This window comes from Brachionichthys hirsutus, unplaced genomic scaffold (assembly GCF_040956055.1).
Source record: "Brachionichthys hirsutus isolate HB-005 unplaced genomic scaffold, CSIRO-AGI_Bhir_v1 contig_1409, whole genome shotgun sequence".
NCBI classification, from domain to species: Eukaryota; Metazoa; Chordata; class Actinopteri; order Lophiiformes; family Brachionichthyidae; genus Brachionichthys; species Brachionichthys hirsutus.
The window spans coordinates 1-27,791 of NW_027180350.1; the positions used below are offsets into that span (position 1 = coordinate 1).

At 42.4% G+C, this 27,791-nt stretch overlaps 1 protein-coding gene across 1 annotated transcript in view; it reads left to right on the forward strand.

Annotated features, from left to right (window-relative positions):
* The first annotated feature begins 14,268 nt into the window (after positions 1–14,268).
* LOC137913884 (cadherin-13-like) overlaps positions 14,269–27,791 on the forward strand; it is a 198,792-nt gene continuing 185,269 nt past the window's right edge. Inside the window, exons 1-3 of the mRNA XM_068757504.1 lie at positions 14,269–14,370; positions 14,449–14,511; positions 14,911–15,024. Coding sequence (XP_068613605.1) covers positions 14,269–14,370; positions 14,449–14,511; positions 14,911–15,024 — 279 coding nt within the window. The remainder of the gene's footprint in view (positions 14,371–14,448; positions 14,512–14,910; positions 15,025–27,791) is intronic.

Sequence of the window (27,791 nt, forward strand, 5' to 3'; positions counted from 1 at the left end):
CTCCTCCATCACCCCGTCCCCTCCATCCGTCTCCCCTTGCCCGTCTCTCTGCCACCCTCCTAGCACACGCAGTTGTGTGTCTCCTGGGAAACAAGCCCTGGTTGGTGTATAGAGGCATGCTGCGTTTCGACGGACACACACACACACACACACACACACACACACACACACACACCACTTCAGTATACAGAGACCAGAGAAATGGCATTTGGACAGAAGGAAAAAAAAGAGAGGAGGGAGAAAGAGAGTGATCACTTCTAATAAAATGGTTCTTTACAATCTTGTTATGCATAGACCTGACATGACTACATTCAGGGGAAATAATTAACAAGTGTATGGCGTACATTAATATTGTGTTTGACAGCAGACAGGTGGCTGGCTGGGAGCAGATGTTGGGAGGCAGACCAGAGAGAGAGAGAGAGAGAGGCTTGACTGAAAGGGAGAGGGAGCGGGAAACCTATTCTGAGGTTCTGTTCTATAAACACAGTTAATACAGATCACTACATTTTGCTTTCTCAATTTAAATGGATATCTGTGGTGAGAGGAATTTAGAATTAGATAATCTATCGGAGGGTGATTGTTAGATTAACCAGTGGACACATTTATTCTCAAACAATAAATCCATTAGCTATTTAAATAACTTTAAATAACAAAGACACAAACAGTCATTCAGCTTTATTTTATAGGAGTTTTCTTTCTTTCTTTTATTGCTATGTTACTAAATTGAGCTCCTGTGCAGGCAGATCAAGCAACATTTAAAAATAACATGTTTCACCATTACTAGGATACTTTGTATGTTGAACTTTAGTACATGATTGAGCAATTTATAGATTGAAGGATCAATTAATTGTAATTTAAAACTAATGCAGGTTGCAGCTGTCATTATGTGATGTACAGTAAGCATCCATTACATTATCCTTCAGTCTGCTGCACACGAAGCACCACAGTGTGGCCATTCAGGGAGGGTGCAACTGGGATGACATAATGGTGCTTTCCATCCAACCGCTCCACTCCCAGGATGTGTACCGAGCCGCACAAGGTGTGGTGTGCGTTAAGGTGAATCATTGTTGTGGGACATTTGCACATTTGGATAATGATTTGGATATTTTTTTTTAACTTTCTCTAAAGTATAAACACCTCAGCCTTTTTTCTATTGCAGCGTTTGATTCTAAAGAACACCTTTTTTGACATCCTGTGTTGCTTATATGATCCACAAGTCCGCTTTCTTCTATTCCATTTGATGAGTTGTTGTTGCTTCACGATGCGATATACATTTTGACAGACTGCGTGATTATCTTTTGTGCCACTCTGATTTAGGATCACAATGGAACAGTTTTTTTTTTTGTGTGTGTGTTTATTTGTGGATGGTGTGAACTGATCAGGAGCCTGACTTGAAGTACAGCACTTCATTCACATTCGCATATAGTCGTCTTGACAATTACACTTGTACTTAACGTTGAAAATATTAGATTTAAAAATAAAATCATCCTCCAATGGTTGAATTTTCCAAAAACACAGACAAGGAACTATTGAATGAAAATTGCGGGCAGGGGATTTCTTTATAGCGTGAAATCCAGTGAAGCGATTTGTGTGTCGTTGTCCCCGGTTTCCACCCTCATTTTCAAAATTACCTTGTGATATAAATATGAAAACCTCTTTGCTCTTCCAACAAAATGCAAACTCTGCTCTTTCTGTGTTGAAATGTGCAGGAAGTCTGCAGTAAGATGTGGATCCATGATTTATACCAGATGCTGAGGATGAGCGAGGATAGGGCATCGCCGTCGTTAGCGGCATTGCTCCTATAGTTCAGATGTAGATCAATGGCTTCCCTTCTCAATTCAGTACATATTGCATCTACCTCTCTGGTCTACAGTTGCTCGCTGTACTATAGCGTAGTGTCTGACTCTGCTACGAAGGGGCCTGCGGTAAACACATGGGCCAAGAGGCAGGGACTCTGGGAGTCTCCATGCTCCGCTCCAGCATTTGGAACCACTCTCGACCTATCACAAATTCCTCTTTCTTGGCAGCCATGCCGTTTTCCCCTCTCTCCCTTTCCTCTTTTCATCAGAGCTGGCAGTAGAACTGTAGTCTACATTCTGTACTAATTAACAACCTTCACAGGAAGACCACCAAACTGGTGAACTCGCACACTCAAAAGTCGGCTTACAGTGAGGCTCGCGTTCCTTCTGCACGTATCTCTTCTTTCTCTGTCCTTTGTTCTCAAGGTTGTCTTGTGTCACATTAGTAAATATGGTAAGTTGGACTTCCCATGTAAACCCAAACCTCCCTCAGACCACACACACACACACACTGCTCATTGACCCTGCTGCTAACCTTGCTCTGAAGTCTTGCCGCCTGTTATCAGAGTATCCAACTAAACAACTGTAGCAGCCGAACGGGCCGAGTTGGCGCTCCCTCCCTGACGTACAGAAAACAATGAACAATACTCATTCTCGTGATTTAACGTAATCTCTCTCAAGTCTTGTACTCTCCCCTCCTTTTACCCGGCTCAGCGCTCACTCCAGCAAATCTTCTATCGCCGTTGGACCTCACTCATCCTCATTACTAAATGTGTGGCAGCGAAGCGGCTTTTTTAGTTCGCTTATTGCATTTTTCTCCTTGAAACTCAGCACATAAATATTCAAGAAGGCTAGCATGCACCCCGGCGCTTACACACTGGAATACCTAATAATACTCTTCCTCATAATGTCAAACTGCCATCCTTTAGAATCAATTTAATGCTCTGTTCACCTCAGTCTCGCTCATAGTCTTCACTGCCATCTTCCGCCACCAACATACACGCCACGTAATTTGTCATAGGACAGAAAAGACAGATTTTTCTTCGACTGGCTTTCGACCGTCAGGCTTCAATGGGAAAACCGACTGAACACAGGAAAATAGTGGGAATGTCACAGACTCACAACTTCATGCCATGAGGTAAATTTCTAAAATGGACTCATGTTCAAAAATGCAAGCAATCCTCTTACAAATAAGACATTGCCTTTATTAGTATACCGCAGTGCCATGAAACTGGGACGGCGTTGTCACAGAAGTGGTCTTGTGACCCAAAGGGGTATAGTTCCAATTCAGATTCCCAGAAATTATGGCAAAAGCGCTGGGGCATCTTCTGTTCACGCAGCACCACAGAAAACAGTAAGACAATATTCTGGTTAAAGAATTGAACGGGCAAAAATAGAAGACTTTGCACTCCTCTGAGGCGTACAAGCCTTCCGTGTCTAAACGGGACATTCTGGTTCAGAGTTGTGCTGTTTCCACTTCCTCTAAATAAACAAGTGGCCATAAAACATCCCTGTCCTTGGAAGTTGATCAACAGAAGGAGTTGCAGAAATTAAGAGGAACCATTTCTTGTTCTTCTTGACAAATATCGGTCAAAATCCTGACAAAATAACACAAACATAGAAAACTCGAGGCAAAGGGTAGAGAATGAAATGATTCCAAGAAGGCAGTCGGTCAAAGGAGACAGAGTTGGCTTTCTTTCCCAAAGAGATGCTCCGGCATGCCAACAATCACAGACGGCCCTCCGGCGTTAAGCGACTATGAATAGCAGCAAGGGGACAGCAAGAGGACAGAGCGGGACGAGTGCTGGACCGGAGCGGGACGAATGCTGCCGGGCCGGGCTGAGCTATTGTTCCGGGAGCCGAGCAGGAGCGCATCACAGCCGGGGCCAACCGCTTGCCACGTGCTCCTCGCTGAGGCCTGCGTGAATTATTACATTTCATTCTGTTATTATTCTTAATCATGCTTCATTACAGATAAACAATTGAGCTTCAAGAGGAGGACCACGCTAGGGGGGGGGGGGGCTGCTGCAGATGCCCCCAGAAAAGCAGAGAGAAAGGGAAAAAGAGAGAGGATGCCCGTGTTCTCTCCCCTGAAAGGATGGAGGAGGATGAACAAAAACACATTGTCTGCGGATTTAAAAAGGAGGCTTATGGCTGCTATGAAAAAAAAATGCTATTAAAAGAAGAGGAGAATCTGCCTGCTGATGCAGACTCAATGAGATGTACGCTAGGGGAACCATGGAAGGAGACTCCACAAGTGAAAGGGCTGGACTCTGAGGCAAATGATACTCAAGTGTTTTGCAAATATAAGTGACAGCTGCACAATAGGACACTGAAACAGACTTGCAATCTGCCCTCATGCATATACACACAGATGAAAGGACAGGGCGCTGAAAAGAAGTGCGACCAAATACATACAGAGATACTGTCCATTCACAGCGGAGGAGGCTAAAGAGACAGCCGTGGAAAATGGACAAGAAAGGTGAGGCTTCGCTTTGATAAATGAGGCGAGCAAACAGATAACCATAAAGAGGGCAGGGAAACAATTAGGCGTTCTCACTTTAATTACAGAGTAGGGCGCGCTATCACGACGCTAACAGAGCTTTAGGCTTCTACAAAATAACACACAGAAAACATCGATTCTGATGCTCACTGGTGGAACCGTCATCCTCTGGTGTGCATGGCGTAATTACACTCTCTCTCTCTCCTGAAACTGTGTGTGTCTGTGTGTAGAAAGAGAGAGACAGAGAGGTGCGTATCACAACACACTCCTCTTGTCACTCGCTACTTGCTGTATAACACAGACATTTTCCATTCTGTCAGGCAGCGAGCACACTGGCTCCTTCTAAACTCAGCCACCACTTCATTAAATGACTTCAGACTGTTGGCAAAGTCAGTGGGAAAAGTCTATATTAACTGTGTGTCAGATCCACAGGGTGACCAACAAAGGCCATAGTTGTTCCTCTACGCTGGGTGCTGCTCCTCAAATTCTGGGTTCCAACCAGGGGGGGTACCCCTGTGATGGGCTCGCCACCTCGCCTCTGAGATCTCACACAGACACAGACAGATGCAACCAAACACACGACGGCAATAAAAATAAAAAATAGAGTCGCGCAAGGATTTCGTGACCTTTGCTCTACTTTCCAAGAAACAGGGTTGGGATTGTGAGTTACTGTAAATCTACGAGTATAAGACAACCACAGAGGGGAATAAGCCGTATGTGTGTGTGTGTGTGTGTGGCTCATCTTTGACACTATTGTGTTGTTTCATGTTGCATGTGAGAGCGGGTGGGTGATGTCTCCTCTGTCAGTCCACCATGACAGCTGGCCCCCGTGTTTACAGAGGTTTCAGACGGAGGGAGGGGCTGCCTCCCCCCGAGGTGGTACCTCACGGCCAGTGGGCAAAGCTGGCGGCTGATTCAAAAGCATCTACTTTTCGCACAGCCAGCTGGGAATAGAGTCATTCCAGAGCAGCTTGGCAAACACAACACGTGGATCAGTGACCGTTGCATTTTGTAATTCATAGTGAGGCCATGAAGCTAAAATTCCTGCCTCAAAGCAAACCGGTTGGAGGACAAAGACAGAGCAAAGCGTCTCTGGCAACAAGAGGCAGAAACAGGGACTGTCCTGTGACACCAAGCAGGACATGTAGCTGAAGCGGGACTTTTGTTAAAGGGAAGAAACACTACTTTATCTACCTTTGAGAACGCAACACTCACCGGAGTGTGCTCTGATTCATTTGCATGATTCGACCCTCTGTCCTACTCTCGACCTCGCCACGCACCTACCCTTGTTACCTATTATAGATGTCACCATCAGGTTTTTTTGCCCCCAAGTCTGAGTCATTTGATTTTGAGCCCATACCGAGTCCCGAGTCCCGATCTGATACTTTTTTTTTTATTAAAGAAGAGTGAAGATACAGATCAAGGATGTTCCTTATTTTTTATTTTATTCATCTTATTTCAACATTTGCCCTGGAGTTCAAAATAGTGCACAATAGATCAACAGAAGCTGGAGCCAGTGGGGGGGGGGGGGGGGGGGGGGCTCGAAGGTGGACTGAGTCTGGCCCAGTGAGAGGCCTCCGTCAGCCTGGATAAACACAGTTAGCTGAGGGACTCAGATTGTTTCTCCTCCTGTAATTCCACACATTGGAACCTCCGTGCAGAGACTGCGCTTATACGCAAGCGCTTCAGGGAGCGCGCTATACCGTATTTAAGTTTGCAACAACCGAGCTGCAGATCCGATGCTGGAAGCTAAAATCTGGATATTTGCATTGATAGTGTGTCATCTTCTGAAAACACGAGCTCCAAGGTTGCTTTTGCATTGGAGCTCTTTTAATGCACAAATGCATTAAAAGAATGCAAAAAAATGCATTTGTAAAATCAGGGCAGTGGGCGTTTGGTGGTGCCTCGGTTGAGAGAGGATGCTCTAAGGCTCCCTCACGCTTGCAATCTGCCTCACACCAACATACATGTGATACACAATTCAGTATAGTGTGTTCATGCTTCATGTTGACAAAGCTACATAATGCCCATGTTTCACTGGAAACATTTCGTCTAGGGAAGTTTACTTTCAATTAAAGTACGCCACAGAAACGACGCTGCCCCTAACCTTCAAGTGACTCCCAAGCATCCTGAGCCATCCACCACATCGCACGAGGAGATTCAGAGCAGAAAATGAAGCGATAACACCGAGTAACAACACGGCTCAGTCCTTCTTACTGTGTGGGGTTTCCCCTCTGAGAAATGTTTTGAGTTCCAAACATTATATTAGGATTCTGAAAAGGGCTTCCTGTCTTTCTGATAGGCCTCTTTACCTTTTTTTTTTATTATCTGTGTTTCATTATTTTTCTCTACCATACTCTGTCTATTTTAGGACTACACATGCCATGGTGAGTACCAACACACTATACATTCCCATCTTATCCACACCCATCCTGTCTTCAAAACTGACACTGGATTTTGCTTCTAGATCAAACTTCCAGGTTGAGGTCAGGTTTTGTGGGTCACTGGCCGACAGGAAGCCACGTGGCTGCACTTCAAGCAGATTCAGGCCTGAGGCGGGGAGCTACGTTGTTTAGTGGTCTCTGTTCACCTCCCACACCCCTCAACCAATTCGATCTACTTCTGCTGATTGACATTTGAGTATTCATTAGTTTCCACATATCATTTTGTCTCTGGTATTAAATCCATTGTTTGATAGTCTGAAGAAATTTGATGGTGGCAGCAATCCAAAAGAGGTTTACTGCATCAATGATTCTGCATTCTGCAGCACTGAATGTCGAAATCAATCTCAAATAATCAGTTGGATTCAAATGCTCCAACATAATAGTAATCTTGTTTAGCGAAGCTCTGATGAGAATTTTGCACTGTATTTTAATGAAGCACATTTGCTTCAGTGATATTGTACACACACAAAAAGTTATTTTTGGTATCAATACCAAAGTTATATTGCATTGAAGAAACATTTCTTGATAAGTGTACCTTTAAATCCTCACTTTTTCATTTCATCAATATAACTTTTCTGCCCTCTATTGGAGTTAAAGGAGAACAACAGCTCTGTGGGTAATTTTGTTTCGTGGTGATATACATTAAGTGCCAATAAAAAAATATTTTGTCAGTTTCAGTTTGTCCTTTTATTTAATCTTCATCAAAATAAAATAAAAAGATTTAATACATTTTTATTTTCCAAGTGTTGAGAGGACTTGGGTCTTTTTCCTATTAACATTTGGAAAGAAACAAAACAAAATAAAAAGATAATCTAGATATTTATAGAAATAATACATTTATCTTTTTGCAGAACCGCTTGAGAGTCATTAAAAACAAAAACATCATTGATGTTAAATAATCTGCTTTAGTTCAGCTTGCTTGACTTCATCTGCTTGAATTCATCTTCATCTTCTTAACAGCTTTGTCCGTTACCGGCGTGGACCATGCTGGAATCTATCCCAGCAGTCAACAGGCAAGAGGCGGGCTACACCCAGGATAAGTCGCCAGTTCATCGCAGGGCCACACATAAACAGAGAAATCATTCAGACACACACTCACATGGACAACCTATGGACAACTAAGTGTAACCAATTTACCTAAGTTGCATGTTTTGGTCCTCCCCATAGTGGGAGGAAGCCGGAGAACCCGGAGAGAACCCACACAGACACAGGGAGAACATGCAAACAGACCGGCCGCAAGTCGGATTCAAACTTATGCCCTTCTTGCTGTGAGGCAACAGCACTTACCACTGTAAAACCTCTCTTCACCACTAGAGGTCAGAGTTTTACCATTTATAACACCCTTGCTCTGCTATTGACACATTAACTGAATTAAGTCTTGGAAAAATAACCAAAACAGGAGAATCAAAATCCAGAGAGCTTAATGGAAACCTTAATTTTACACATCATCTATAACAAGATCAATAAGAATAGCGGTTGGTCAGGCACTGCATGAAAATCATATTCAAAGAGAATTCAACTTTAGATTTGTGAGATTAGTTTGAATAAAAAAAGAAACTGAAAAATGTGGTGATGAAGGAAACTTGAGAAATTTCAGACTTGCGGTGGCAGCAGCTGATTCCCCAGGGACAGCATAAAGAACATCACAAGCCGATGAAATGTCTACCTTCTTGCCAAAAATAGCTTTCTGGTAACAACTGCAAAAGAAAGTTGCCTTTCTATTTCTCTGATCACTTAAAAAAAACAGGTACCAACAAGCCCCAGCAATCCTGCAAAGCAGAAAAATATACAGCAACATAGGCGGTTGATGCGTCACAGATTCATGGTGCATACAAGCTTATTTTTGCTCAAGTCTTGCAGTTGTGGAGCTGGATATTAATGCTAACGTGACAGCTTCGCTTGATACCTGGTTTATATGTAGAAATCATTTTTTCCAGCAGCAGACACGGCTGGAAGGTGCAGACATTTCATTCACGCCGTCACCCCAATGTGCATTCCTGCAGACTGTAAACTGGCATAAGCAACATTTCTAAGCCGGGACATTCTCCCTGCAGTGCAGCAGCAAAATCTCTCATTGATCCGAGTCCAATCCTGTAGTACTCTCATCCACACACACACACAATCTGACACTACTCTTCCACCTCCAGCTGCTTCTGCACCGCAAAACCTGCCAGCGGTCATCAATTAACCATTCAGGTCTCCAGCTTCATAACAGTTTAACAAATTAATATATATTTATAAGTAAATGAGAAAATTCATATATATATATATATATATATATATATATATATATATATTCTGTATCCAGAGCACTCTAATAATTGAATTCAAGTTACCTTCATATGTTTTCCCCCATCAAGATCCATTTAGCAGTTTTTCCATAATCCTGCTAACAAACAGACAAAAAAACAAACAATCACTGAAACGGAGGTTTTGGTACTCACACACATTCTTTACCACCAACACAACAGCAGCTCCTTTGGCACTGAAACCCGTTGACAGCATGAATAAACACCCCCCCCACACACACACACAAAACACTGCGGTCTGTCTGTCTGTCTGTCACTGCTGACAAATACCGTGTTTATGTTAAGATAGTGGGACAGGAAGTGATGACGTCACCAAGACAGAAGTTGTTCAGCGAGAACAGCTCGACATCAAAACAAACAACAATCCCCTCAGCGTGAGATGTCAGCACAGCCTTGGGGTGCATTCATTTTCAGTTTATTGCCAAAGTGATGCAAAAATCTCGCACATTTACGATTAGATGCGAACGCTGTTGCCGACAAGTGGCGGCACCTCCTCCTGAGCGCTCAGCTGTCTCTGTGGGAATCTACACAAAGTTTATTTTGAACATGTCCGATGCGCTTTTACCGGGATTTTGAAACTGCCAAACTGATGAAAATAATTAAGTGAATTAGGATTCTGAAAGCCCCCCCCCCCCCCCCCACCAGAAATAATAATAAATTAAAAAAATGCATTCACAGCATAGTTTGGGAACAATAAATCAGCATTCCCAGTTATTAGACTCATCCAGTGAGGTGTGTAAAGGCTTTAAACGCAAGTGAATCATTTAACCATCTGCTTGTTGAGCTGCTGCCAGACTACAACAATGAGCTGGGTGACAACTGGGAGCTGCTTTTTTACAAGGTTACCGCAAAAAAAACATATTTCCAAATTTCTCCACACAACAGTGGCAGGAATTTGTGGAAAGCATGCTCACATTGAGCAGCTGGACTGCTTAGCCTGTTCCTCTTCAGCATGCAGACAGAAATAATGAGTGTGACATTCATGCTTTTGAAAGACACACAACCAAATATATGTAACCAAGGTATTTACGAAAATGTGTTTCCCATCCTTTCTGGCTTTACATATAAGGTACTATTAGCACGAGGGAGGAAGCGTCTGAATGGCTTGAAGGACACATTCCACCTACCCAGGCACTGCTGCAGATAATGTCCATCCTTTGATGGCAGCAGCCTCTTTCAGCAGGATAATGCACCCCTGCCATGAGGTAAAAATGGTTCGGGAATGTTTTGAGGAACACGACAACGAGTTTGAGGCGTCGATTCCGCATCTCATTTTCCCAGATCTCAATCCGATTGAGCATCCGTGGGATGGCCTGGACGAACAAGTCTGATTCGTCAAGGCCCTACTTTGCAACTCGCAGGACTTAAAGGGTCTGCTGGTGTTTATTTGTAACAGATTTCTTTTATCTAAAATTAATGAGATAATTGAGGTTTTCATTGTTAAAATTAAATATTTTTTCCTGACCTCATTCTGGATCAGAACCAGATGAAATTCAGTGGCGAGATAGAGGCCCCCGCCCTACATGACTGTGTCAAATTCCATAAACATCGGTCAATAAAAACCGAGATATTAAGGAACATATTTTGAAGCTCCATTGACTGCAATGTTACAGAAAATTTCAAATAGCACCACCAAGAAGGCATCTGTTCCTGGAAACATTCCTAACATTTCCCAAAAATTTCATCAAGATCCGTCCAGAACTTTTTGAGTTCTCTTGCCAACAGACGGACGGACGGACAGACAGACAGACAAACAAACGGCGGCGATTACATAAGCTCTGCCTCCGGAGGAAACAATACAGCTCAGTGTTTTATAGTCCCGGGACTTTGGATCTGAGTAAATGTTGAAGCTTACAGATAGCGGTTTGTTTAATAGTGACAGAGTAATTACTGCAGGAACACAGATTTATGTCTTCTAATTAGAAAGACAAACGGTGCAATTAAGATGAAATGAACATAAAGCAACCTGTCCAAACAACAAATGCATGCAATAGAAATGCATCATATTTCCACAGAAGTTATTATCTTGCATAAGCATGTTGCCCCCTCCACCCCAAGCATGAGTCTGTACCTTTCTCTGCTATTCAGACAGGAAGTGTTTTTTCCCCTCAGCCCCTCCTTCAGCTGAGGCGGCCATGCTGATAGGGAACATCAACATCTGCACGCTCTGTGTTCTAACGAAAGTTGTGCCCACATCCGTTCAACATGAAACCTTTTGTACAGCAGGTTGTTCAGACTAACAGCCCATCCACACACTGCGGTGCACCCCCAGCAGTGCTATGCTCAGAGCCTTCCTCAGAGCAGACAGGAACACATGGCAAACGGGTAGCTGTGCGAGCGGGTGTGACAGGAAGGCGATTTAAAGACATATAAGAAATGGCTGTTATTAACAAGCTTCTGTAACAGTCTTAAATAAAACCAAAAAAGCTTTTAAGACATAAAGACTTGAACACAAATGCTTTCTCCTGTCTGTGTTGATGGCTTGTCCAATTTTCTTGTCACATACATGTGCAGCAGGCCAATCAACTTCTGATGCTGCCACTCTGACAAAGACTGAGGCCTGCCTGATCGCAAGTCCGCCTTAGTCCGCTGTTCAATTAACTCCACTTCACCATTAGCCTCCGATTATATAATAGGCCTATTTCCGAGAATCAAGGAATTTTAAGCAGGACTATATTCACCCTCAATCACATCACGGCAGAAAGAAATGTCAGAAAAATGTCGGAAGCCAGATCCAGAGGGTGAGAGGCGGGGGTACGCCTCCGGACGCACCGCGGGCCACACATAGACAATCACTACAGCAGTTCCCACTGCACCACCGTGCTGCCTATATATATATATATATATATATATATATATACACACAGGGATAGTTCTATAATGCGAGTGTGTGTGAAGGAGCATAGTAGTGTGCTTTAGAGCGACGGCAGCTCCGTATGAGCATGCACTAGTGTGTGAGAGTATAATACTGCATGTGATAAGTATAATGTAAATATGAGAAGATGCTACTGTATGGGAAATAGTATAAATAGTATAGTAGTAATAGAAATCCTGGCAAGTCGTCCTCCTTTGTCTTGTCAGTCAGCCCGATCCATGCATCCTCAGTGTATTCAGGGTGCATGGATCGGGCTGACTGAGCTGAGTGAAATAAGTTTTAAAAAAAAGATTTGTAGTGTATCGAGTTAGAAAATTCTGTGATCTGCTGCTAATCGAGTTGCACTCATTTAACCCGGCAGCAGAGTATATTGACCAAAGAATGTATTCTCCTTTAGTTCTGCTCCTCTTTGTTCTTCCTTTAACGCACAGCATGTATCCTGTAATTTCAAAAACAGTCTACTGGTTGCACTGGCCTCAAATCTGCCAAAATTAAGAAAACAATGATATACATTTTTTCATTGCTTAATTAAGGACTGCAAAATAATGGCCTGAATCTAAGATTCGTAATAGTATGCTGACCTTAGAAACAACCTTCTACACTTACAAATGGAACAGGTCCTGTGTCGTAGCGTCTGCCATGTTGCAGCCGCATATTTCTGCATGCCACCCAGAAACGGACAGAGTGAACAGTGGCTCTCAAGAACGCCTCACATTTTCATCAAAACTTTGCATGCATCAAACACAAAGGCAAACTTCACAGAACAAACAAAATAAAAGGACTTCCGTGCCTGCAGCTGACCGGGATCAGGTGTCACTCAGAGTACGATAAAAGGTGAGCAAAATTGGCAAATCATTTGTGATGTGGCATAATATTTTTACAGACAAGCTGGAATGGAATTAAAATTCACCCCTGCATGGGATTTGCAGCAATTACATGACATCCACCTCTAAAATGTTGAAAATTCAACAGTTTATCTCAGGGGTGGGCAAACCTTTTGACGTGCGGGCCACATTGGGTTTGAAATTTTGACAGAGGGGCCGGGCCAGGAGCATTTGGATGAGTGTTTGGCCCAGATATACTAAAGCGCTGCGTGTAGTGTGCAAACCTCATAGCACAGTAAACACACAGATAAATGTACAACCCGCTTTACTAACAGTGTGTACGAAGGACTGCGTCTTTCAAATGTGCAAAATAGCCCTAATCCAGGTAGTACCTTTGTCACAATGAATATGCAAGATGCAGCATTTACACATATTTTGGCACAACAGTGTGAGGAGAAATGTAAATAGATTAAAATAGCAATGACACTGTGATCTGTCAAACCTGGTGATTGCATCCGGGTCCTCTGTCCTCTGTCCTCTGTCTTCTTCTTTGATTATATTGGTGACGCAGCATTTGGAGCTTCTATTTTCTTCTTTGCTCACCTCCACCAGTAGACAAGTTTATATGCGCTGTTGCCCCCAAGTGGTAAATTAACGACACTGCTGGTTTACCTTCTGAGACCTCTGCTCTGTTTTTTGATTCCCAGTGCTTATTTATACTTCAATAATATATGTTATACACTGCACCACGTTCAAAATGTTGATGTTGCATTTTGAACGTGGTGCAGTCAGAAGTAAAGAAATAATCTACTACACAGTTTACTGTATTTCTTTTTTATTCATATGCACAATAATAAACAAACAAAACATTACAAAGGCAAATAATAGTGCAGGAGAGGAAAAGAAGCCGAAAGGGCTTATATAAAAATCCTCCCCTCAATTTCAAATTAACTAGACAAAATCAATCAATATATATATAGAACAAAACATCGAGGCATCGATAAAGCCCACCAATACAGAGGAGTTTTTAGCCTTATACATAGAGAACTCAAGGCTCATTTATGCTCTACGTTAAACGTGGATAATGTGCACAGAGCTTCACGTCTGCGCTCTACGTTCGTTTTTGCATTTATTTGTGACACTTGGCTAAAATTGACACAATGGAGCAGCACTCCCGGGAAACACTAGGGGGAAGTGCAGTCACTTCAAGTAAGACATGACCGGCTGGTTCTGAACAAGTCACTGGACAACATCACGACATTGACTGAAAAAGCCAACCAGTGTAGCCAGCAGCTGGAGGAGAAAGTGGAGGACTTATCCAAATCTCAGTCAGAACTTCTGTGTCTCAGGCACAGAGAAGAAGACATTTCTGGTCCTCCAGCTGTTTTAATGGTTGGATTGAGGTGAGCTCTGCCGGATGAGGTCAAAGGTCAAACACGGTGGCCGCTTTGAACCAGAGAGGGCGCAAACTGAATGTTGGTGTTGTTGTTGTTGATGTTTATGTTGCTGTGGTAATGGAGCAGAGCATGCTGGGAGGGAACAACTTTGAACTGGGAGCGGCCTTCGTTAAGTTCTCCTGCCTCCTGAAGGAACTCGCCGCTCTTCTGAAGAACCTGGTCGGTCACACCGCCGATCAAACGATGAGCCGATCAATACTTCAGGACGAGAGGATGTAATCTTCTGTCTGGTTTCAGCTGCAGAGCCTGGGTCACAATGTCGTCTTCACACCGGACTCCCTCCTGAAGGGGATTAAAGGGGTGAGATTATTCTGTCAGAAATGATTCGTTTTAGGCCAGTATTTTAATATCCTCTTATATAAGTCATGACGCTTGGATTTCACGTACATATTTGTCTTGCATGTATTAATTTGAAAAGCTTCAGGACAATGTTTTTGGGGGGGGTCGGTTCGTTCCATGAACGTCTGGATTCCTCTTCTGTTTCAGGATCTGAAGAAGCCGTTCGATAAAGCCTGGAAGGACTACGAGGCCAAGTTGTGAGTCCTTTTTGAAATTAAACCGAAAAGGTGACTTTTAGCGATCTGATGAAAGTCACGCGAGCCTCAGTCCGAATGTAGCGCAGAACTCTTTGGAAAGTTAGAACCCGAAAAGTAAAATCGCATCTTCTCCTCATTGCTGGGCTTTTTTTTTTCCCCACAGCACGAAGACCTCTGCTGTCGCCTGCAGATCAAACAGAGTCAGGACGAGGAGAAGAAGCAGCTAACCGCCGTCAGAGATCTCATCAAGAGGTCCTTACACCTGGACCAGAGTGAGGTACAGCACCTGAGAGGGCAGGAAGGGGGGGGGAGTTAACAGGCTGCACCTTTAATGTTTGGCTGTTTATCAAAAAGTTAGATACCAATTCAGCTTTCATCTTTCGTGAGGAAGATGCTCAAATAACGCCTCGCAGTGATTGGCTGTGATATACCAGGGGCAGGGTCTGGGGGGGGGGGCCTAATGTGCCCACAAGTCATAATTTTAAAGATCCTCTCTCTCTCTCTCTCTCTCTCTCTATGGATGGATGGATGGATGGATGAACGGAAAACATGTTACATGAGTTTTTAAGTGGAGTTTTACGTTTGCGAGGCCTCAACCTCTACTTGGAGCCCCCCCCATCCTCTGTTCTAGGCTGCATCCTGTCACAAAGAGAAGCCAGAGCGGATGCAAAGCACCAGTTCAATGTTCAGCGTCATTCTGATGATCCTGATATATCTTCCTCCGCGAGAGCATGGTTGCCGTTAGAAACAGTTTCTGCACGAGTTATTTTTTTTTTTTCCCACTGCGTCTTGACTCACTTAACGTACCTAGTATAACAACCCCAAGACAGGATGAGCAGAGCAATGCAGCCGTCTATTTTTCATGGAGATCGCTTCGCAACGTTTGAGTTCTGTGCAGTTAATATGCTTGACAGTGAGTGATGGCAGCCCTTGTGGCAGGCACACTCAAGGCTGGTCCTGTTTGAGCAAGTGGAAAGAAGCCTTCCAGTCTTCAGCAATGCGGCAGTTGCTCTAACTAGCTTGAGGAGACATACGTGATACCTGGCATTCCTGCTTTAGTTGAGTTAATAACAGCTATAGGTCTAAATAAAGACATTATTTAGAGCCATCCTGTTTGATTGTAAGCCTGTGCGCGCATCCAAATTTGTACACTTGGCCTTCAGTGATACATTTTAAGCTATGGCTGCCAACTGCAATTGTTAATATTGATGTAATACATTGGCTCCTCTGTCCCATTTTGTTCTTGCCCTTCAAGTTCATATTGTTTTATTGTGTTCAACTGTAATAAAAATCAACAGATTACATTTTCCGCCTATTAACTTGCGCTACACTTGACACACTAATGTGAGAAACACACTCAACTTCACAAGCAGCTCACCATCACCGTTCTCTAGGCACAGAGAGAAGGAGTGGAGTGGAGTGGAGTGGGATCATAAATGATGACCAAAGTCCATTAGTGAGTTCAGCATCTTAATTGCATCTCATTAGTCCCATCTTTGCATCAAGGTGCCACAATTCATCATGAAATTCATCCAAAATGCACTGGTGTTTCAGAAAGGTGCGCAGTGGGAAGGGCGGAAGGAGACATTAAATATAGGATTATGCAACACAAAAAACCAACAACTTTGAGTTACATCCTAAAATCATAAACAAGTGTAGTTCCAGGCCAAAGAAAAGTCCCTACAGATGAAGTATTTTCAAGAGCTGCAGCACTAATAGCCACGTATTCAACATGTGTGGCAGGACTGATGCTGAAAATTGAATTTTTATTGTACAACCTTGCGTTGTACAAGGACAAAAAAATAAAACAATCCTTAATATCTATCGTGTGTTTTCCTCAAAAAGCCCGAATGTGAAACTCACTGTTGGGCTTGATAATACATTAACAGAAAATGTGATCAATAAATGTTTGCACAAAAAAACTTCTCAAATTTGGTACAATATTAAACGTCTGCACAGATCCGAAAATAAGGATTGACCTTTATTAAATTCAAATTCCAAGGCAATTCCTATTGTCAAAGATGTTCTGATTCATTTCAGTTGTGCAAGTCGGGGTCAAGCATCTTGCTCAATAATGTATCGGCAGGGAGACTGGAGCTCGAACCACTGACCTTCTGATAAACGAGCAAGGCTCTTACAATTTAAACCACATTCACCTCGAAAGATATTAAAGTATATAATAAAGTAACAAATACTTCTTATGCAACATACGTAGATAATTGCAATTCATTTGTAAATATTTTAATTATATGCATGAAGTGCTTGCATACCCCTGCACTGTTCAATTAGATTTTGACTACGGCCACCAAAATGTATGATTTCCACCACTGTGTTTAACAAAATGACCAATCAATGAAAACAGAGAAATAAGATGAAACACTAACGAGATAATATTTTATATCCACAGACCCGGTCTGATATTTGCAGGGGGTATATTCCTTTAGTGGCACTTTGCTTCACAAACCTGGTATGTCCCCTGTGTTGCCTGTTCATTTATGCAACTGTTGTCATTTTCTCCCACCCCCCGCAAACACGGAGTACAAGCTGGGACACAGACAGTAATGTGGACTCGAAAGAAACTGCAGCATACATTTACAGGTGAAGCCATCTCAGGATCTGCATTCACTGCACAAACCATAATCCTACCCTTATCAACAATGTATATTTGACCATAAATGCTAATCCTAAACTACGGTGGATGGACAACGTAGTTTAATCAGATCCACAAAATGCATGGCTTGTCACAAGAAGCTGACTTCAGAATTAAAACAAATAAGAAGAGACTAAATGTCAGGCTTGCTCTCTGCCTTTCACTGCTCCGAGCTCTTGATTACATATAATGAACGACCTTGTAACACAGACATTCAAATTGCCTCGACTTAGTCAGTATGAAGACGTCCTAATTTAGTATGTTATTATTTTAATCAGTGGCATCAAACCATTTGTTACTGGAGCTATGATAAATTTTTCCTGTATTTTAATCTTGTAGCTGCTTGGAACAGAGGTCAGTGCTGGCTCCAGTGTTGTCGTTGCTTTTTATTTATTTTATTTTTCATTTCATTCAATCAATCAATCAAATCTTTATTGCAGACACAATGGTCCAATTAAAAAGCACACATAACATTTACAACATTTACAACATTTACACAGTAAACACAGTAATCCTATAATAACATCAGGTACCAATGACACCAAATACCTGAGTTAAACTTCACAGCACTTAGGCTTGGCTGAGTCAGTGTTCTGATGATGTCATTCCCTGAGTCATGCAGCCGACATATAAACCTGTATGACAGGTGTCTCAGCTGAGCATTAAGTGTGTTAACCCCGACACCACAGAACACCTCACTGGCGCTGGACCATCTTGGCTTCCTGAGAAGTATCTGCATGCAGTCATTGTATGCCACCCTCAACTTCTGCATGCTGGCCTGTTTGTACTTGATCCACAAGGGGGCAGTATAGAGTGGCGTACAAAAGGCCCTGAAGAGGGTGACTTTGACCGCTTCAGAGCAAAAACTAAATTTCTTCTTCAGCATGTTGGCCTGCGCATACAGCATCCGCCGCTGTCTATACATGTCATCATCATCTCCCAGCTGGTCATTGATGATGTGGCCCAGATATTTAGTTCTGCTGCAGACAGACAGCACTTGCCCTGACAGATAAAAGTTTGGGAAGTCCAAACCCTTATCCTCTCTGGTTCTGCAGACCATGACGGCACTCTTCTTGGCATTATACTTTACATCAAACCTGATACCATAGCCAGTGCATATGTCCAGGAGCTGCTGGAAGCCAGCACTGCTCGGTGACAATATGGCCAGGTCGTCAGCATACATGAAGTGATTGATCAAGGTGTCACCAAGCACACATCCAGTGTTACAGCTGTTGAGCTGCACAGAGAGATCATGCATGTAGAAGTTAAAAAGTACCGGCGAAAGAAGCCCACCCTGGCGGACACCGTTCCCCACAGTAAAAGGAAGAGAGACCACATTACCCCACCTAACCTGCATGGTCTGATTTGCATACCAATATGCCAGGATTCTAAGGAGACAGTTTGGCACACCTCTCTCCCTCAGCTTCAGGAACAGCTTCCGATGGTTCACACGGTCAAATGCCTTAGAGGCATCGATGAAGCCCACCAATACAGAGGAGTTTTTAGCCTTATACATGTCAATCACTTCTTTCAGACCATAAATACACATGTCAGTACCGTGCTTGGTTTTAAACCCAAATTGATTGTCAGTGGTGTTAAGAAAAGGACTTAAGCGAATCAATAAGATTTTTTCTAAAACCTTAGAAATTACACTAGCAAGAGCAATTGGCCGGTAGTTATCCAGGCTCCCCACCTTGCCTGTCTTATCCTTAATCACTGGCACCAGCGTAACATGCAACATGGAGTGGATTGTTACTTAGTTCCGAGGAGCAACCAAATCCGACCTGAAAACGAGATCCAAAGATTGTAATCATGAGCTTAAAAAGTTAAACAAAAAAAAGTATCCTCACAATCAGTTTACTGGGGCGCTTTCTGCTTGTAGTTTATAGGCTCAGTCTGTTTGGCTGCTAGAGAGGTCTGCACTCGCTGTAGGAGTACAGAGCTGTTATCTGCTGCCTGCCCTTACCATTAAAACATGCTGCTAGTCAGCTCCATGGATGTCCTGCTGGGTTCTCTCTGAAACAGTCCTATACACACACACACACACACACACACGCACTTATTTGTCCTTCTTTTTTGTCTTTCCTACCTCGTTTAATTTTCCTGTGTTTTGGCTTGTCGGCTGGGAGAAGCCTTTGAACGTAAGGTCGGTCTGTTCATACACCGGTGAGAGGCATACTGTAGATTTTAATTAGATTCTGAGAAGTTATTTTGGTGATCACTGAACACTGTGATTCTATAGTAATCTAATTCCCTGCTGCATTGTGCAGCGGCAACGTTGCCCATTTGGACGACGTGAAAGGCGCCGCAGCGGGTACGAGATGAAGAACAGAGGTGATTGATGAAAATTAGGAGCTGGAATTTGTCCCAGGAACTCTTTTGCCATCATGTCACAGTGTGAAAGTGGGATGCAACATATGGCAGTATTTAATGTTTCATTTAGGTCCAAGTTCAATGCAAGTACCCTCAGCTTGATGGGCTACAAACCTCTTTGTCTTCTTCTCTTTTTTTTTTACCCCTAACGCCACTGTATTCATTAGAGATAGATATCAGTGAGTGAGCCTAGAGTGCTGAGAGCGAAGGTAGACGAGGCCATTCAGGGACGTTGACGTGCAGTGAATATATATCCAATCATCCCGCCTCATGGATTTCAATGCAGGAAGGGGGCTGAGCTGCTTTCAGCATTCGCCTGCCTGCTGAAAACAGAAGGAACCGCAGAGAAGCTTGAGCTTTCTTCTTCTTCTTCTTAATAGGCCATGATAGAGATGAAAACAAACACAGCCAAAGGGTGCCAGACAGAACTCAGGGATCAGTCAATATGTCGGTGGCCCAAGTGTGAGCAGCATGCATAAAACCAATCAGCAGAGTATGATCGGATATGAATGTTGTCAGCAGGAGTATATGTCATTATTTGTGCAAATTTGCCCTGACAACTGATGCCCTGAAGGACGGTGTGATAGGCACAAGGGAGGCTGACAGTTTACGGTGGCATGCATGATATCTCAGCCTTAGGGCAGCTTCATGTCCAGAACGAAAGAAGGTGAACAGCTGAACTGCAGCAGCTGTGTAAATCCTGCAACAACAAAAATCGGTTTGAATCATAGTCCAACAAGGACAAAAATACAATTATAATGAATACAGTGGTACCTCTGCTTACGAATGTCTCTACATCCGAAAGTTTCAGGTTACGAAGTATCTGAATGGGAAAATATTGCCTCTCGTTACGAAGGCGTTTCAGGATACGAAGTCAAAAATAGCTGCTCGTAGCTGCTCTGCCATTGGCTATCGCCTAAAATCTGCCTGGCAACCCGTTGCGTATGCGTGTATCCCAGCATGCTATTCGTGTCCCCCTCGTGTCACCCGGAAAAAGTGTTGACAAGTCGGGCTATTGCTCATTATGATGACGTCTGCCTCGCACATTTCCGACGGATTGTCAAAAGCCGGCAAAAGCAGACGTCATTGGATCAGTTTTTCAAGAAACGCGAGGTAGAAAACACCGCAAAGGACCAGTAAACAAAGAGGACAAAAAGTAACAGCTAAAAGGTAAATTAATATTTAAAAAAAATATCATACTTTTGCGGGGCTTGGAACGGATTAGTGCATTTACATTCAAAATGCGTCTCTACTTACGAAGTTTTCACGTTACGGAGCTACTCCCAGAACGGATTAAATTCGTAAGTAGAGGTACCAGTGTACCATCTTTTTTATAGTTTTGTAGAAGTGTACACTAGGGGGGGGGTACTTTCCAACCTGTTATTAAATTCATTTATTCATGCATTTTCTGTAAATGCATATCCTGTGTAGGGTCAGTGGGGGGGCTACAGCCTATCCAAGCAAAGACCCGGGAAAAGTCGGCCAAATCGAAAGACATATAACCAGTGACATTTGTGTCTGCAGTCAAATCAGAGGAAGCTGGAGAACTCAGGGGGAATCCACAAACACACGGCGAAGACTTCCAAACTCCACACAGAAGAAGAACATTCCTCAAACACCCACAACATTTATGATATATTTTCCATTTATCTCATCATTTTTTATTAGAAGTCAAACAGGAAGAATCACACGCTGGTTGCACATCGGTTTTTCAGCTAGGAGAGGCATGTGCATCTCTCCGTCTGCATGATCAGTAGAAGGAAAGCATCCTGCACCTTCAACATGCTGCTGAGGGTTAATGAGATGAGCTGTGCTTGAGTTGTCTGCCTGAGCTGCCTTCGCAGGCTTCGCTCCATACTTAGATCAAAATGAAATGACGGCAAATATCTTGTTAGGAAATTACCTTCGGCATCCTGTCGGCACCTTTAAATTAGTCATACAAGAAAAAAAAAGTAATGCCTATGGAAAGTAAAAAAAAACATCCAGAATAGTTACAACTTGGATACACAGATTACTTTAATGTTCTAGCTGGTATGATTTAGTAGCATTTAGTGGGGAGGTTGTGGATTGGAGTCAACAGAACACCCCTCCCCCTAAACATTCATTTCAATATGTGTGACAATTTATAGAGGAATTTAAAAAAGGCAAAAAAGAAAATACAAAAAGTCATCTCAAGAGCTAATGATTGTTTTTGCTTTCAATCTGGGCTCCTGTAGAAAAATGCGAAGCCAGCAGTAGTTTTTTTATATTCGATTTTTAAGCCTATCATCTAACTCCCTGAGTCCCAATGCGTAATGGCGGTTTGGCGCGCCGTCACCATCGAGGACTCAAGGGTTAACATCATACATGAACGTGAGTTATATATTAAGTGAAGTATGTTGAGTGTAACTTAATTTATGTACATTATTGAATGTCACTTAGTCACCAATTCAGTGATAGATTCTACCCAGGGTACAGTTTTCAATAAATAGTAACCATTTATTTATTTATTTAGACATCGATCAATAACCAAACACTGTCTGCACAACACACAAAGAGCCGTTGCTGGGCCTTCTTCACCCAGCAATGGCTCTTCTTCCTCAGGAAGCTGAAGCGGGCCATGATGCCATTGAATGGTCAACAATCGGGATAACCTCAACAAGAGGGCTTTCATTGCAGAAAAATTAATGCATAATTATTTTTGAACTGACTGATTACGGCTATAGCGTACAAAATATACCAAAGAAAAAGACACCAAAGGGGAAATGATGAAACTTGAACCCCAACACAGATTAATTCATGTTACTCAGTAGCAGCAGACCTCAGACAAAAGATTTTCAAATGCATTTTCTGATATTTTTTGCTAATAAAAAACATTTTCCTGCTTCACACATGGGCTACATGTTAAATGATGCTGTATCCGTTTTCCCTGTAACAGACCCTCTTAAGAAGCACAACTCTAATACTGCTCAAGCACAGACAATTCTCAGGAAACTAATGAGCATAGTTCACAGCTGGTTAGAATAGATTAAGCGTGTGCAGTCTCGCTGCCTGACTAGCTTGAACGTCAACCCTGTGAGCCAAGCAATTAAAATATCTAGCAGAGGTCAAATATGTTTAAGAAATTATTTTTTTCATGTGAGAACAAGCTGTCAGGTAATATTTAAATGCTAATATGTAAATAACCTTTTTTTTAAAGCATCTCCTTTAACATTTTCCATGATAGTAATTGTTTCTGCATTCATTCAGAATGCTTTCTTGCATTATGTACTATCTTTTTTTGTTAATCCCACTCCTAAATGTGGAATTTGGTGGTCTAATTGTCATTAAAGGGATATTTTGAGGAAATCTTTGTATGAGATGATAGAGATGAGGTTATTATGTGGGGCCCAATTATGCAATGAAGCACACGGTGTCTCTGGATTAAAAGGAAGGACAGCTCACAGGATGGATCATGCAGACTTTCTGATGGTTTTGTAATTAAATGCTCAAACATTCCTGGCAGCAGTTTGCTGTGTTATATTTCCTTCCACACACACTCAACTGCACATTTACAAAACGTGCACACACACTTTGACACAATTCTGAAGCCTTTTTAAGTGTGAAATGTAATTTGGCTAAATGCTACGTTTCTGCGTCTGCATATTCCTGTCTATACAAGCAAGTACTGTTGCTGTGGCGCATTAACGTGCTCAAATTAGTTTATTTCTCCACTTAAATCCTGGCAGTCGGAACCTTCATGCACTCAACCATCAACTAATCTATGAAAGTAAGAAATCGTCTTCTCGACCCCGATGACGTGAGGTTGAAACAAATAAGATAGTCTGTTATTTCCCTTTCTCACACATTTCTGCACATTTAAGCAGCTAACGCCAAGCAAAGAAGAACTGATGCCAGCTCTCATCTTCAACTTAAAAAGCTGTGTGTTTTTACAGTTAGGCGCCTTAGAAGGGAAAACCACATCATTAGCCTAAAGGGAAAATATGGATGTATTCAGAATTAAGAATTGCAGTCAAAGATCAGGTGGATCAGCTTTACTTTCTGATAAAAAAAAGAAACTATAATGTTCCACGAACAGCGAACTAACCAGGGGCTGAACTGCTTTTCCAAAAGCTTCCAGCCACAGGTTTTTCTTTTTTTTTTGTCACAACTGCGTTGTTGAAGTAAGGATATCACTGCCTCACGCTGCGTATTTCTGGCTGGCCTAAGGGCAGCTGTTCAGCTCAAAATAGTTCAGCACCACGGAGAGATCCTTCTCAGCTTATTCTTTCCCTCTGAAAAGAGATCAAAGAGGAAAAGACTGCTTGTAAATGGGAGATGCCAAGGAATAACATCCAGCTGTAGCAAACAGAGCATATTATATAAATCACACTTTGTATTTCTGAACGTCTTGTCCCCAAAAGAAAAGTATTTTAGTGTGAGGAAGAAGCGTAGATGAGGAGCAGGCTTGGTACGTTGAGCATCTCAAGCAGTAATGATCATTTCTTCAGCCCTTTTTCCCATTTTTTTCTGGAAAGTTTTTCGCTTTTATTGTGAAGTAAAAGCAAAACCAGGCTTTTTAATACTGGTTCCCGATAATCCTTTCTCTCTCTTTAGAAAGTTTTTCTGCCACAAGCTTCCTGGAAAAAAATGAAGGCTCACTGGCCATGCATACACAACCTGCTGCTAGAAGCAGCGAGGCAAGCTATGCAGACTCATCGGACAATAGGGATAAAGATGGAGACAAAGGAAGGAGTGTCGGTGCGGCCTCATCGTGGAGGTTAGCCTCCCCGCCCAACGTTATCAGGAAATGGGTGTGAATTAAAATCTGGATTCTCATACTGTAATTACCAGTAGAGAGCGATCCAAAGTCTTGTTGTGGCATTTAGTTGTCATTTTATCAGCAGACAATAAAGATTGTACTAGTCTCCTAGCAAGTATCTCCTAGTTTCAGAAATAGTTGTGTGTGTGTGTGTGTGTGTGTGTGCGTGTGTGTGTGTGTAATGAGTCCATAATAAGATGCCATTCAATCAGCACAATGTGCGTTGCAGGTTCACTAGGCCCCTTCATTTCACACCCTGAAAGAACGCTTTTGTGACATGGTTCTTCCTGCATCTGATTACCCACTGGCTTAATTGATCTAATTATTGAACCCTGCTTGTGGGCTCTTTGTGTTTATCCAGTCAGACAAAGTCTTTAAGATAAGGATAGGCATCTTCTGCACAGGCTGTTTGGTTCTGAACCATCAGGCGCAGCATGCCATTAAAAAGTTAATTGTGCAATTGCGGGAGGTTGCAGTGGTGAATGTACAGAATTGTCATGGTTTTTTTTTTTTCCTTAATTGCAACATTAAAACAAGCTAAACGCACAGAAACGCTAAGGATCACAATCTAAATATAGCAGTAATGATGAGAGATTTAACAATAAAAGAGGCAAAGAGGAGGTGGTATATACTCAAAGACAGTTCCGTAATGCAACAACCTACATTCCTTGCGCGTTTGCGTCTGTGCACAAAACACAATGCTCACCTGGATACTGCTAATGGCAGACTCCTGGCTGATATGCATCCATTTATCTTGTTTTGACCGACCAATATGATTCCGATGGGATTCAGTGTGTGCAATGCAGCGTTTGTCATCGTAATCATGTCCCTGCTCTGCAGCGTGTTTTCAAACCACACCATGCTGTTAGAGATCTGAGGACCACAGTGAGCAACTGAGACTCAACAGGAAGTGTGCCAAGCAGTTAATCAAACTGATATCCCGAATCCAGACCAAAGAATGAATAATCAAAGAACAAATAAATAAAAGCTAAATTTAATAATAACAAAAAAGCCTGGTACATCTATCCACATTATGTGGTTAAACAAGATGATAATCCTGTTTATCTAGAAGATTAGCATCTCTCATCCATCCAGCCCTCATTACCAGTGTTTATGGCAGTAGAGCATTACATGCCTGTACTCACAGTCGACGACTGAATGTATTTGTAGCCAAGATGTCCCTTTTTGACTTTTTTTTAAACTTCTTAAATAATAATAAACCACATGATGAGATTCATAACCCCATTTATAACGTCTAAGTATGGCATGAATTCACGTTTTTGATCATCTTCTCCCCCCCCCGCTGCACGCGGACTGCCTCTCATACTGAACTCTATCTCTGTGAAATCAATCAATATCTAATGATTGTCTCAGCTTTTATTTCTCACTGTCAATCATTTCCATATTTCTCAGAGAAGTCTTTTCTATTAGTGCAGTCATAAATTCATCATCATTTAATGTATAACTTCAGAGCATCGCAATTACTTCAAGGGCTTGGAGTACCGCACTACATTCATTTCAGGGTCGTGCACAAGAAGAGAGAGAGACTGACCCACTTCAGGGCTTTACAGTTTAACCATCCAGATGCAAACACAGTTTGAAATAACACTTCAATTGACAGCAATTAGCTCAAAGAGAGCTAATCACATTAGGCGATTGATTAAAAGTATGAATCATTGCTATCATTTGCAGCTGTGATAACTGGTTTATACCAGGGGGTATCATTTCCTTCTCACTGGCCCCTGTTTACATGAGTAACATGTTAAGTGTGCAATTCTGCGATGCCATTCTGCAGTGCCGCCACATCACTGCACATAACAAGGTTTAAATCTCTTTACAGCTCAGTTTATCACCCAAAATAACTGTTGTTTTATTAATTTGGTCTTTATGTAGTTATTAATGACAAGTAATGCCATTTCAAATCCTGAACAACTGGCTTTAAGACAAGGCTTCTTGGCTGATATGGCGACGAAACCAAATGCAAAGGCAGACCCGAATAGGCCATTATGTTACAGTGAGAATACCTTGCTAATTGATGGGCTTACTGCCACTCACCCACTACTTAGTTCACTTTCCGTATACAGAGCTGAAAAATCAAGGTAGTGTGACCTATAGAGGACAGCTTTAGAATAAAAAGGGTCATTTTGTTCTTCTAAGCTGTTATTTCTAAATTTAAGTTTCAACAGATTATGACAGACTTTGGTATATCGTTATCTAATGCATCCTTCCCCTGTCTTATCAATGGCTCTGTGTTCCTTTGTTGCTCTATCATGGTCATCTTTAGACATTGCCTGGTTGGAATGGAATTCACAGAAAGGGAAGAAAGAGTCAAGAATTTACACCCAGAAAAGATGCTTGTTATCGCTTGTCAGTGATCCTTTGATGCTCTTTCGATGCTGTGGTTCTTTTTTTTTTTTTTTTTTTTATCTATTAGTCTCATCACAATGGTTGAATCACAGTGACAGACCAACCAGTGCTATATTTCTCTGCGTCTACATGAACAGCCCTACCGTTCAACCAGAGCTAACCTGAATCAAACGGGCCATGCACGGCCACAAGCACTTCAACATGTGGCAGGGCATCCATAATGCAATTAAGGCTGATGGCCCTGATGGCATCCCTGATTGTGTGCTGCAGATCAGCTGACCATAGTCCTAATTGACGTCTCCAACCTGATTTAAAACAACCCGTCATTGTGCCGGTGCCGAAACACTCTTATTCAATCCCGTGCAATAACTTGGCCTTCAACACCACCATTGGTGACTACATATAGCATCACTCTCAGAGGGTCACTGGCCAGGCGGCCATATTTGATACACTGGGAGTGAGAACAGGCTGTTGCTGCCTATCTATCAGAATCAACTGCTTTGTTCTTCCTCACAGCAAAATAGACCTTTTGCAGCTAATACTTATAGCCTTGTCAGATGCAGAGTCAGCGCCTCTGCGATCATCAGCCTCTTTACACTGCAGCCCAGGTGCAGGTGCATGCAGTTAGCCACTCTGATTACAAAAAAACAGTTTGTTGAATAGAAACGTATTCCATTCTTCCAGTGGTTGCTCTTCCTCATTAAACAAGAGCCTGAGATACTATACTATTTCCTGTTTATTTCCTGTGATGTAAAGGGTAGCAGAGACATGTGTGGTAATATTGCATCACACTCCTGTTTTTTTTGTTCTGGTAACCGTCGCTGTTAACCAGGATGCAACAGTCTTATTAATTCACTGATTAGGACAGCTGACG